The sequence below is a fragment of the Dreissena polymorpha genome, chromosome 1 (genome assembly GCF_020536995.1).
Source record: "Dreissena polymorpha isolate Duluth1 chromosome 1, UMN_Dpol_1.0, whole genome shotgun sequence".
In the NCBI taxonomy this organism is placed as follows: Eukaryota; Metazoa; Mollusca; class Bivalvia; order Myida; family Dreissenidae; genus Dreissena; species Dreissena polymorpha.
In genome coordinates this window covers 146,817,614-146,829,635 of record NC_068355.1, presented here as the reverse complement: position 1 = coordinate 146,829,635, position 12,022 = coordinate 146,817,614, and the positions used below count along the sequence as shown (strand labels likewise).

The following is a 12,022-nucleotide window of genomic DNA, read 5'->3' as shown; positions in this document are numbered from 1 at the left end:
CATTCAAAGTGAATGTTATATATACGGCTCACATTGTGTCTAAATGTGGAAAGTCACTTTGCATGTTATAAAAATAGCTTAAGTGTCTAAATGTGCAATGTCACAGGACATGTCATAAATACAGCTCATGTGTCTAAACATGGAAAGTCTACATTCCATTTTTAGCTCAACTATTATATTTGAAATATATATAGTGGAGCTATACTACTCACCCCGGCGTCTGCGTCAGCGTTAGCGTGCAAATGTTAAAGTTTTCGTACTACCCCAAATATTTTCTTTGTCCCTTGACATATTGCTTTCATATTTTGCATACTTGTTTACCAACATGACCCCAACCTATAAACAAGAGCAGACAACTCTATCAAGCATTTTGTCATAATTATGGCCCCTTTTCCACTTAGAATATGCAGCAAATGTTATAGTTTTTGTACAACCCCATTTATTTTCATTGTCCCTTGACATATTGCTTTTATATTTTGCATACTTGTTTACCAACATCACCCCAACCTATAAACAAGAGCAGACAACTCTATCAAGCATTTTGTCATAATTATTGCCCCTTTTATACTTAGAATATGCATATTATTGATAAATCTATGTTAAAGTTTGCGTACTACCCCAAATATTTCCTATATCCTTTGACATATTGCTTTTATATGTTGCATACTTGTTTACCAACATGACCCCAACCTATAAACAAGAGCAAACCACTGTATCAAGCATTTTGACGTAATTATGGCCCCTTTTACACTTAGATAATTGAACATTTTGCTTAAATTGCCATAACTTCTTTATTTATGATCACATTTTATTATTACTTTGACAAAATAACACTTACCTGAATACCACAATGGATTCCACCCAAACAATACCCCACGCCCCTACCCAAAATCCCTTCCCCCCAACCTCCTCCCCCCCCCCATTTTTTTTTAAACATCATCTAATAAATTACCACACCCCACATTATACCCCCCTCTCACCCCCACTCCCCTACCCCCCCAGCCCCCCCCCCCCATTTTTTTTTAACATCATCTAATAAATTACCACACCCCACATTATACCCCCTCTCACCCCCCCCCCCCTACCCCCCCCCCCACCTACCCCCCCCCCCCCAAAAAAAAAAAATGTTTTTTTTTAAACATCATCTAATAAATTACCAAATTACCACACCCCACATTATACCCCTCTCACCCCCCACCCCCACCCCCAAAAAAATATTTATTTTTTAAACATTATCTAATAAATTATCATGCCCCACATTATACCCCCCTCTCACCCCCCCCCCCCCCCCCCCCAAAGAAAAAAAATTGTTTTTCCTTTTTTTATTTTTGAAAGATCGTCTAAAAAAATTGAATATGAACAATTACCCCATGATGGCTTACATTATGGTGTCAAGCACTCAAATAGTCGAGCGCGCTGTCCGCTGACAGCTCTTGTATAAATACAGCTCACACTATGTTTAAATCTGCCATGCCACCTCACATCACTTGTTATAAATACAACTAATGTGTGAACTGTGTGGAATGAAAGTTTACATCGTTAAAATGAATTTACCAGCACTGGTATATCTGCAACTGGCGCACAAATATAGCACATAGCTATTGTAGCACATGCTAAGCTCGCTTCACTTAATGTTTCAGTGTACCGGTATGTTTTATTTTTAAATTGTCCATTGCTTCAAATATGTAAATATAAAAGACATCTGACAATATTTAATAAAATGTAGTATTGTTATTGTTTACAAATTTCGCATGACTTATTCTAAATAAATAAATGTGAACATGAAATTTGCATGGCATACATGTATGTTGGTTAAATGTACCGTAGGTTTTTCTAACCTAATGTCATATACCAAAATTCCTTAATCTCTACTACGGAATATTTTTATCCTGTCTAATCAGTTAATTAGTGTCTCAAAAAGTCAATGGTAAAGACTTTCCATCTTTCCAGACGAAATTGACTTTTACGACGGACTTCGCAAACAAGTAAAATTACTCACTCCTTTGCCGCTCCAGACAAACACACAAGAGACACACGCAATACATAACGTAGCCCACACAGCACACCATCATATCAGGGACCTACGGTATGCAGACATATTTATATATGTTTATGTGGGACCCTGATCGTAGCAACACCCTCCCTCTTTTACTATTAGTGACCATTAAGGTCTCACTGGCCACCGTACTCTGGTCTATTTGTATTAAGATATTTTTGTTTCTTCGGCGGAAGCCGGGCAAATTTGACTTACTTTGGCTCCAAATTAAATAGGTTCCCCTGGAAGATCACATGGGTCGATCAGCACATAAGATAGTCGTCGCGAACACTAGGCGATGACCTGTAAATAAACTCCGACATACCCACACATAGTCTTTCCATTTTTCCACTGGGTCATATAAGGTTATGGCCAGCAACAAAATATATTAAAATACAGATGTTTGTTCCGCTTTTATATAAGTAAACAGCTCTTAATATGTTGTTTTTAAATTGATTTTGTTTAGTCCATTGTACTTGTAATGTAGTATTTATTATTATTACCCCCGGTAGGGTGGCATATAGCAGTTGAACTGTCCGTCTGTCTGTCCGTCCGTCCGAAAGCTTTAACATTGGTCATAACTTTTGCAATATTGAAGATAGCAACTTGATATTTGACATGCATGTGTATCTCATGAAGCTGCACATTTTGAGTGGTGAAAGCTCAGGGTCAAAAGTTAAAAAATACAATCCAAGGGAAGTAATAAGCTTTAAAAGGGAGATAATTTATTAACCCCTGCCAAATGATATATTGAAATGTTATTTCAAAGCGGCGCAATAGCTAGTGGGCATTGTGTTTCTGACAAACACATCTCTTGTTTTTGTTACTAGTTTTGAGTCATGTACCTTACTTTAAAGTCTTTCATGTGCGCTCTATTGTAGTTCTTTAATTCATATTTATATTAATCAACGGGTATGTATGAAAATGAACTTACCATACCCCTCATAGAGATGCGAGGTTACGACCTTCGGTCGATCTGAATGTGTATTCGTAATCACTTTTCTAGTTGTGCATGCTTCATACGCTGAATAATAAAATAATTCGTATTTTTTCGGCGTAGCTGTATTCGCCAGCTTTTCACCTTACCTGACCTTTGTAACTGTCCAATAAAATTCAAATAAAATTTCCCGCGGCTAGGTCAGAATGAATACACTTCATTTATCCCATAGGTTGATTTGACAATACCGACAGAACATTGGAAACATGTCCGCGTCTTCGTAACACTGATGTTCTTCGTGTTCAGCATGAAACAATTTTATATTTAATGAAAAGGCTTAATAGATAGAACAGTTTTACACTCAATCTCGACATCAATACAGTTTTTATTTTTAGAGGATTGCTAGCGCGATAGTGTTTTTACTTAAAGGCTATGTTCTCATATTTAGTACTGACTTCCATATTCCTGTCAACATGTTAACATGTAAAAGTATAAAGAGCAGTGGAAGCGTGGCCTCACTTTTATGTATGCATTTCAACCCGCGAGGTATAAGGGCCAGTTCGCGGTTAGTGTTGGGAATGTAGAGTTCGTGGCCAGTAAAATAATCGTTATATAATAAAGACACTATCGCGTGAACTAGGTGAACTTGAATTTTCTTTAGACCAGAAAGATGTTCAATGAAGATATTCAGCGATATAATTATGGTATGTCAATAATAGATTCTTAATGTGTTTTCAACAATACCATGATAAATATTATTTTTAATTAATTTAACAAAAATTATTCCACCATATTGACTAATGTATTAAGCATGAGCGCGATGATTCTCGATACTGTTAATAATCGAATCAAATAGCAATGCCCGACAAACCACTAAAACAGGTTTTTTCGAAGAACACGCGTATAAATATTTAAAATATATACGGATACTTCGCGTGTGGCCGGTTGACTCATATGTTTTAATTTCACTTCCATTCTTCTTTTGGTTTTCTGTTTTGTATCTATCGGTTTATGACCAGCAATATGTAATAATGTAAAATAAGCCGCGAAAACTCCGCGTAACATCCCGTACTGCAAGTGATGCAGCTAAGAACTGCACAGAAAAAGACATTCGCTATCCTTGATCTCATTCATTGAACGCTTTACCTTTCACAAACTCCAACTACAATCAACGCCGTATATCTTTTTTTAAAAGATATTTCTTGTTTTAATGATTTCTTGCGTTTTAGCTGATCTTAGCACAACGCTCTTATGGTGTACTTATGTCATAACATTTGGTCCGGCGTCCGGTGTAATTATTACTCATATGAACACTAGAAAACACATGGTCAAAACATTTTTCCCAATGATATCGAAATTGGACCGAGTGATGTGAAACACTATATCAAATTAAAGAAAGAAAGAAAAGACTTGTGAACTCTCAAAAAGTCACATGTTTGTCCAATCTTTATGAAGGTTTCCTAAAGCATGTTTCAGATATTCGACTGATATGAAAAAAGGTTCCGGTCCATTAACAAATATGGCGGTCAGCTGGTGGGGCAATCTTCATTACATTGCTATAATGATACCTTGTGAACATTCTAAGTCTTTTTTTCACGAAACTTGCTCAGAAAATTTCTTATTATGATATCTATATTTCTCTATCGAGTTTGAAAATGGTTCCGGTTCTTAGAAAAATATTTCCCAAGGGGCGGAGCAGTTTTCATTAAAAGCGTCAACGTTATTAAGATACTCCCATGTAGCAAAACGTGCATGTGCATTTATTGTCAACGCATGAGGCTTGAACTGTCTGTTCACTAATCGTGAGGCTCATTTTACTGCATTAATAACTGCATCGCAGTCATCAACAAGAACATCGCGTATAACCAAGTTTGGCTAAAGCCTATTATAATAACGCCTATTTATCTAGTTATTCATTCGACCATCAGTGACCATCCCAATGTGTGCATACATATTTCAAGCAGAACCAAACTTTTACCCTTTTCGTTTGCCCTAGCTGCCTTTGTACAACAAATTGTGCTACGTAAGAGAGTAAGTCGAAAAACATTTTATTTTGATAATTTATTAATACCCATTAAAGTTTGAACGAAACCCACGCAGCAGTCAACGAGGATTGTATGCACACATTTCGTGGTGGAAGAACGGATAAGCACTATGCCTAACGCCTCCCGCTTGGCGGAGGCTTTTCAACATTCGAGTATCGGAAAGCCTTCTTCAGGCTCCATAAATGATTTATCCACCCTACGCGCATTCTTCAATATGCAGAAAGACAGCAGGAAACATCACGATGAGTATGAGTTTTAAATGTCTGGATTGCTAAAGGTGGATATTTAACCTGTAAAAAACCAAATACTTTCCGACGATGTCGAGTAACAAGCGGCGTTAGTTTAATCATGTGACGATTCAACTCCATGACGCTTTCATTTTCACCTTTTACGATCTGCTCGGGTTTAAAAAATAAAGAATCGTGTTAGATGGATTTCATGAGATATTGAGTAAATATCGATATGTTCCAAAACTTTCCGAATTGTTGCAAACATCTACGGTTAGGATGTCGACGTTTTTCAGTTTTGCTTTTCTGCTTAGACACCGACTGTCCCATGTGGTTGCAAAAGCGTAACGATTTACACGGAATAGTCCCAGGTCATTGCCGAGACGTCCTCGATTCAGCCAAAATGTGGCAAAATGGCAACGGGTGTCTGGTGGACTGCAGGTATAAGTAAAAATCCAAATGCAATCATTAGAACATACCGGGTATATATATTTATAGTCAGTTACTTGGGGCGGCGTATATATATAAAGGGCAAACTAATTTTATTTTTTAGGTTTATTTAGAACCCGCATGAGAGCACGATTGGCCAGTACCATTTCAATGCTATACAGTTTGTTAAGATTGTCTTTACATTGAAAATGGAAGAACTCCTGTATATGTATTCTAGAAAAAGAATCTCGAGGAATATTAATATATGATACGTGGTCTGTTGGCTCATTGTGTATTTGATAATTACTTGCTTTTGATTGCATGTTTTAAACACAATAAAACATATATCACCGGATTCATTTTATGTCTCTGGGACTGACAACCAAGAGGCATATAGTTTTGCCCGTCAGTCCTTGCGCCCGTCTGTCGGGTTTGTGTGTCGCAGCTAAACTAATAAAACCGGTAATACATATTAACTTGCATGCGCGCACATTCATATGTTGATCAGATTTTAAAAGAAAGACATTTTGAACCTGTGTAGCGCTTACCTCAGCAAGTAAGCAAGTATTGTTGCTACATCGAAGAATCTTTATTAAAATATGTATTAGCATTTTAGCTAACACAAAGTAGATATTAATTCGGGGAGGGGTCATTGTCAAAATCGGAAACATACCAGCTTGTTAGGTCGCTTAAGAAACATTTCAAAGAAATGTTTCCATGGTACATATAATTTCTAGTTTAAGGTTAAAATAATATATTAATAATTCGAGTGAACTTTAAAAAAAATATGTAAAAAAGTTATTATCCCCACGCTTTTGAAAAGCGTGGGGAAATTGTGGTTATCTCCGCCGTCTGTCCGGTTGTCCGTCTGTCTGTCTGTCCGTCCGTCCGTTCGTCCGTCTTGGCCACTATCTCCTCCTTCACTATACGCACTAGAACCTTGAAACTTAACACACATTGTAGCTATGAGCATATGTGAATTTTGATCTGACCCCTGATTCAAAAGTTATGGGTGTTGGGGCGGGGCCGGGTCAGAGATTTTCACTCATTTGTTTAGGTTATTTTACTATAATTTCTTCATTTCTACACCGATTGTCTTCAAATTGATACCGAACCTCTCTTATGACAATACGGTCAATCTCAACTATGCATGGCCCCATTACCAACCCTGGGGCGCCCCGCCCACATAGGCCACACCCACCCAAAATTGCAGTTTTACTATAATTTCTTTATTTCTACACCGATTCACTTCAAATTGATACTGAACCTTTTTTATGACAATACGGTCAATCTCAGCTATGCATGGCCCAATTACCAACCCTGGGGCACCCCGCCTACATAGGCCACGCCCACCCAAAATTGCCTTTTACTACAATTTCTTCATTTCTACACCGATTCACATCAAATTGATACTGAACCTCTCGTATGACAATACGGTTAATCTCAACTATGCATGGCCCCATTACCAACCCTGGGGCGCCCCGCCCACATAGGCCACGCCCACCCAAAATTGACTTTTACTATAATTTCTTCATCTCTACACCGATTCACTTCAAATTGATACTTAACCTCTTTTATGACAATACAGTCAATCTCAACTATGTATGGCCCCATTACCAACCCTGGGGCACCCCGCCCACATAGGCCACGCCCATCCAAAATTGCCTTTTACTATAATTTCTTCATTTCTACACCAATTCACTTCTAATTGATACTGAACTTCTCTTATGACAATACGGTCAATCTCAACTATGCATGGCCCCATTACCAACCCTGGGGCTCCCCTGGGTCAAACATGCGGCGTGGGGATACGCGTCGGCCTCTGCCGCGCCATTTCTAGTTACAGTTAAAATACAATTGACGTTAACGTGTTATTGTGATGGTTCTATAATATCTAAAGAGAATTAATTACATACAAAATAACTAATTTTTAAACACTGCAAAGTTTTATAGAATAAATACTCTCCAAAAACAATCCTCAATATTTACATTCAACGTAAATTAAATTGGAACCGGTCATTATGCCGACTTGATCGAACACGTTCTCATCGCGGATTAATATCTTCGATTATTCATGTAAGAACTACTTTCAGTTGGCGGTTGTAGCCATTTTCGGCCATTTCAGTGTATAATATAACATTTTGTATCCATTTCAATCACTGGTTCAGGAAAAACATCCACCATGGCCGATAGGGAGGATAATGTTTACCAAGCAAAACTGGCCGAGCAGGCAGAACGATACGATGGTAAATGGATATCTTTCGCTATTATGTGATCGAAAAAAAAAATTGATCTTATTTCAGGAAGTATCAGAGAAAACGTCAACGTCTTTTTTTTTTTACTTATGTCTGATACTGTTGATGACATTTACAGAGACTGATCAATATGCAATTTAAAAAAACGCAGAACAGTGCGATGCACTCAAATTCGGCTGTTGTATCACTAGTGACCATGGAAATTTTGACAGGTGGAAGCCATCTTGAATCTATTTCTAATGAGTCAGAAATAATATCTTAAAGGCAAACGGCGTACACTTTGTCTGAATGAGTTTACAATAAACAAATAACCTATTTTTCGACTTGCCCTACACCCAATGTGTGTCGTTCAAGTTAATTATTTGCAACCAGGCATATTATCTTGCGCTAGACTACGACTTTTTGGTTGCCACTCCTTTATTCATGTCAATGTTAAAGAACTTGGATTAAGTTGCAAACACAATTAATTTCCTTCATTGCTTTGAATATATCTTCTTAGGCATTATGACAATTGTCAAGTAACTCCAGTGTCAGACGTTATTTTCAAAGATAATAGTTTGTGTAATCAATTCATTAATTGAAATGTTTCAATTGCGTTTTATTATAAGTGTACAAATGTGTTTTAAACACATTGAAGATTCATACATGTGTTGTGTTTTCTTTTTTTCACTATTTTGGGGTCCCTTTGGATTGGGAAAAATTGCTACATCTAGAAAAGTGGGATATACGTGTGGTTGTTTTGCTAATAAATCCTTCAAATTTTGAGAATAAACTTATATCTTTTTTAAAGTTCAACTTACATTGTACACTGTAACTCCAATATAACGCGGATGACGGGGTCCAAGCCACGCAACAGCGTTATAAACGGACAGCGTTATAAGATTTGAGCTTATTTATTTAAGGGGCTATAAAAACAGGTAAAGTATAGCCTATAATATAGGTCCTGTGTATCGTCATGCTGTGTTGTCTTCCGCAAATACATGCACATAAACCGAATCAAACGATAAAAGTATACATACCGCTTTTCTAATGTGCACATTTATCCGATAATCCAATATAATTACATCACTTACGAAAAAAAAAATGTTTAACATTTATGACAAGAAATATGTTTACGAACTTCGTAAACAAATTCATATGCCTACGCCATTTTTCAGAAAAATTAGTACAGTGCATTATGGGACACATCTTTCATTGGACAAGCGAATTTAAATTTAGATTGAATGCAATACGATACATGTACAAAGAAATGTTTTATTGCATCATGTAAAAAAACGTGCTTTCCGTGGACTTTCTGATAACGGGCAAAAATTAAAGTGCACTCTGTTAACTATTACACTGCGTTAGCATGTAAATAAATCGTCAGGATTTTTAAATTTATTCTTCGTATACGTACTGAAACATTAAACACACAAAGATATTTTTATTTATCAAGCATGTGTAGCATATAATAAACAATAACCGACTTACACAGCCATAGTATATACAATGAAATACAATACACGACAGGGGTTTTTTTAGAGAAAGGGGAAGACGCTGGGTGAAAGGGGAAAAAAAGAGTGCGAAAGAGACATATTAGGGGAAAAAATAAAAAAAAACTGTTCATTCCAATGTCTATTACTTATCAAAAGAGGCTTGTCTCTGTCCTTTTTGTTCTTAAACACATTTAACACGAATTAAAGTCAAAGTCCTTAATAAAGTTGCAGGTGTAGATCTAATAATGGGAAATGTTTTCAACTATATTTCTGTACTGGGGCTGGGGACCGATGTCAATTTTCTGATTTCAATTTGATTATGAATGGGTTGACGATCTTGATCTGCTACAGTATTGGAAGGGAAAGGAGCGGCAGCTGCCGATTGTATACTTTCACTTTCACAATGTTCGATGTTGATTACCCCAGAATCCTGCTGGGTTATAACGGTTTTCGATGATTCTTTCTTAAAAAATGCCTCGATGCGTTCAGTATCTTGCGAGTCCGATGTTTTATTTTGTTTGTGTAAGACCGCCAATTGTGAGTCATTTTTTCTGTTTTCACGTTTATATCTTGGCTTGCACATAGCCCGGATAAAAATTCGACTGGTTTCCGGTTATTAATTGACGAAACACCCTTCCCGCGCAAGACAGGTATCCAGTAAAATAGTCACATGATTATTACGATTAGTTGCCCAGTTTACATGACGTAATTTAAGAGCTATATTTAGAATAACTGGGATTCCCAATTTTTTTGTGTTCGCCTGGTGAGAGAGAGCGAGATCGTTGTACATGGTGCAAATTTGTTAATTGTCGAATGCCCAAAGGAAAAATAAACATTTCTTTGAGAGAAAATATTATATTTTGGTGAAAAATGATATTTTTGGTGGGGAAATTGTATTTTGAGGGGAAAAATTCTGGTAGGGGAAGACGCCGACTATCGGCGTCACTTTCTTAGTAAAAAAAAACCCTGCACGATAAATACAAAACATAAACAGGTAATCGTTTTAAATAACTTTAATTTGATAATTATTCCGCTTGCACTTCCCTTATTGAAATTAGCGCACCGAACTGCTCCTATAGGGAATACATGTAATAAACACCGGCTCGCGAGTTTTCACACCTTTATTGACATTACACAACAGATTAACACCAATTAGCTGTCGAGTGTCGTTTAACCTCTAATCGATTAAAATCAGTTAAACGGACGGATAAAGCAATCAAGCTGTGATTGCCGGCTTCTTTGAACTCATGAAGATACATGAAGTTGCATAACATGGATTTGAATCAGTATGGAAGGTTGGAGAAAAAACGGGATCCAAGGACCCCCCGCGTTATATTGGACACAGCGTTATAACGGACCGCACTATATTGGAGTTACAGTGTATAGAGCTGGATTGGAACTAAATATTGAGATCTAAAAAAAAAATTGTGAAACTTTCAATTGAGAATTTTTAGGTCCTGTCCGGAATTTTTTATTTTTCCATGGGGAATGGGGACTTAATTGAGAAAAAAAACTATTTCATGTGGAAATAGATTTTTTTACTTGACTGAAGGGCAGAGGGATATATAATTGGTGTTGTCTATTTCTGTCACAACCTTTTCTTGACAATATCTTAGAAACTGCTTAAGACACAAACATTAAAATTCATGGGTCACAGGCAGGGTTTTTTCCCACTTTTTGGGAAGATAGCCCATGGCTTTGGAATTGGGAATTTTATCGGCATTTTCATGAAATTGGCAAAATGAATTAATTAGCCTTTTTTTTTCCACACGAAAAGTCCACTGATTAGGAAATACTAAATTTCATATTACTCTTGATAATCATTCAAATTAAAAGAACAAAATCATATAATACTTGGTTAGATGTAATTGAATTAAAATTGAGTTAAATACGCATTAGACACTTAAAAAAAAATTTTTTTTGGGAAATTGGGAATTTTTTGCCACATTTTGGGAAAAAAGTATACTTTTGGGGATTGGGAACATAGCCGAATTTCGGCTATAAAATCGGGCCAAAAAAAACCCTGACAGGTGTATAGATATAAATGAGGATAGCCATAACACTACACTTTCATAAATTTGAGTTATTGCGGCTCCCCTTTGTTTTTATGCCCCCGGTAGGGTGGCATATAGCATTTGAACTGTCTGTCCATCCGTCCGAAAACTTAAACATTGGCCATAACTTTTGCAATATTGAAGATAGCTACTTGATATTTGGCATGCATGTGTATCTCATGGAGCTGATCATTTTAAGTGGTGAAAGGTCAAGGTCATCCTTCAAGGTAAAAAAACACCAAATCCAAGGGAAGGAACAAGCTTTAAAGGGAGATAATTTCTATTTATCATTTGACAGGTACAGATCATTTTTACAAGGGAAGTAATATTTTTTATAGGGATATAATCAAAAACAAATAAATCAAAGTAGTGCAGTAAGGGACATTGTGTTTCTGTCAAACACATCTCTTGTTTTTATATGCTTTACATTTTCTGGGCTACATGTATATCTCAGATAACCATGCAAGATTTTAAAATAAAACTAAAAAGTGTATTGATATCAATGAGGAAAAAAGCAATGCAATGGAAGCTTAACCCTGAACTTTCTTAAACAAGAGTACTGAGT

General features: G+C 36.6%; 1 protein-coding gene and 1 long non-coding RNA gene across 4 annotated transcripts in view; one reads left to right on the top strand and one right to left on the bottom strand.

Moving 5' to 3' along the window:
- LOC127854803 (uncharacterized) overlaps nucleotides 1-12,022 on the bottom strand; it is a 142,107-nt gene that overhangs the window by 3,236 nt on the left and 126,849 nt on the right. The gene's annotated exons all lie outside the window — the stretch shown is intronic.
- LOC127854666 (14-3-3 protein epsilon-like) overlaps nucleotides 7,719-12,022 on the top strand; it is a 159,370-nt gene continuing 155,066 nt past the window's right edge. For 2 of the 3 annotated variants that reach the window (XR_008037092.1, XR_008037093.1), the window contains exon 1: nucleotides 7,730-7,919. Coding sequence is in view for 1 of the 3 variants with exons in the window: in XM_052389735.1 (XP_052245695.1) it covers nucleotides 7,856-7,919 (64 nt within the window). In the remaining 2 variants the exon portion in view is untranslated. Of the gene's footprint in view, nucleotides 7,920-12,022 lie in introns of all 3 variants that reach the window. The other variant, XM_052389735.1, reaches the window with a different exon arrangement.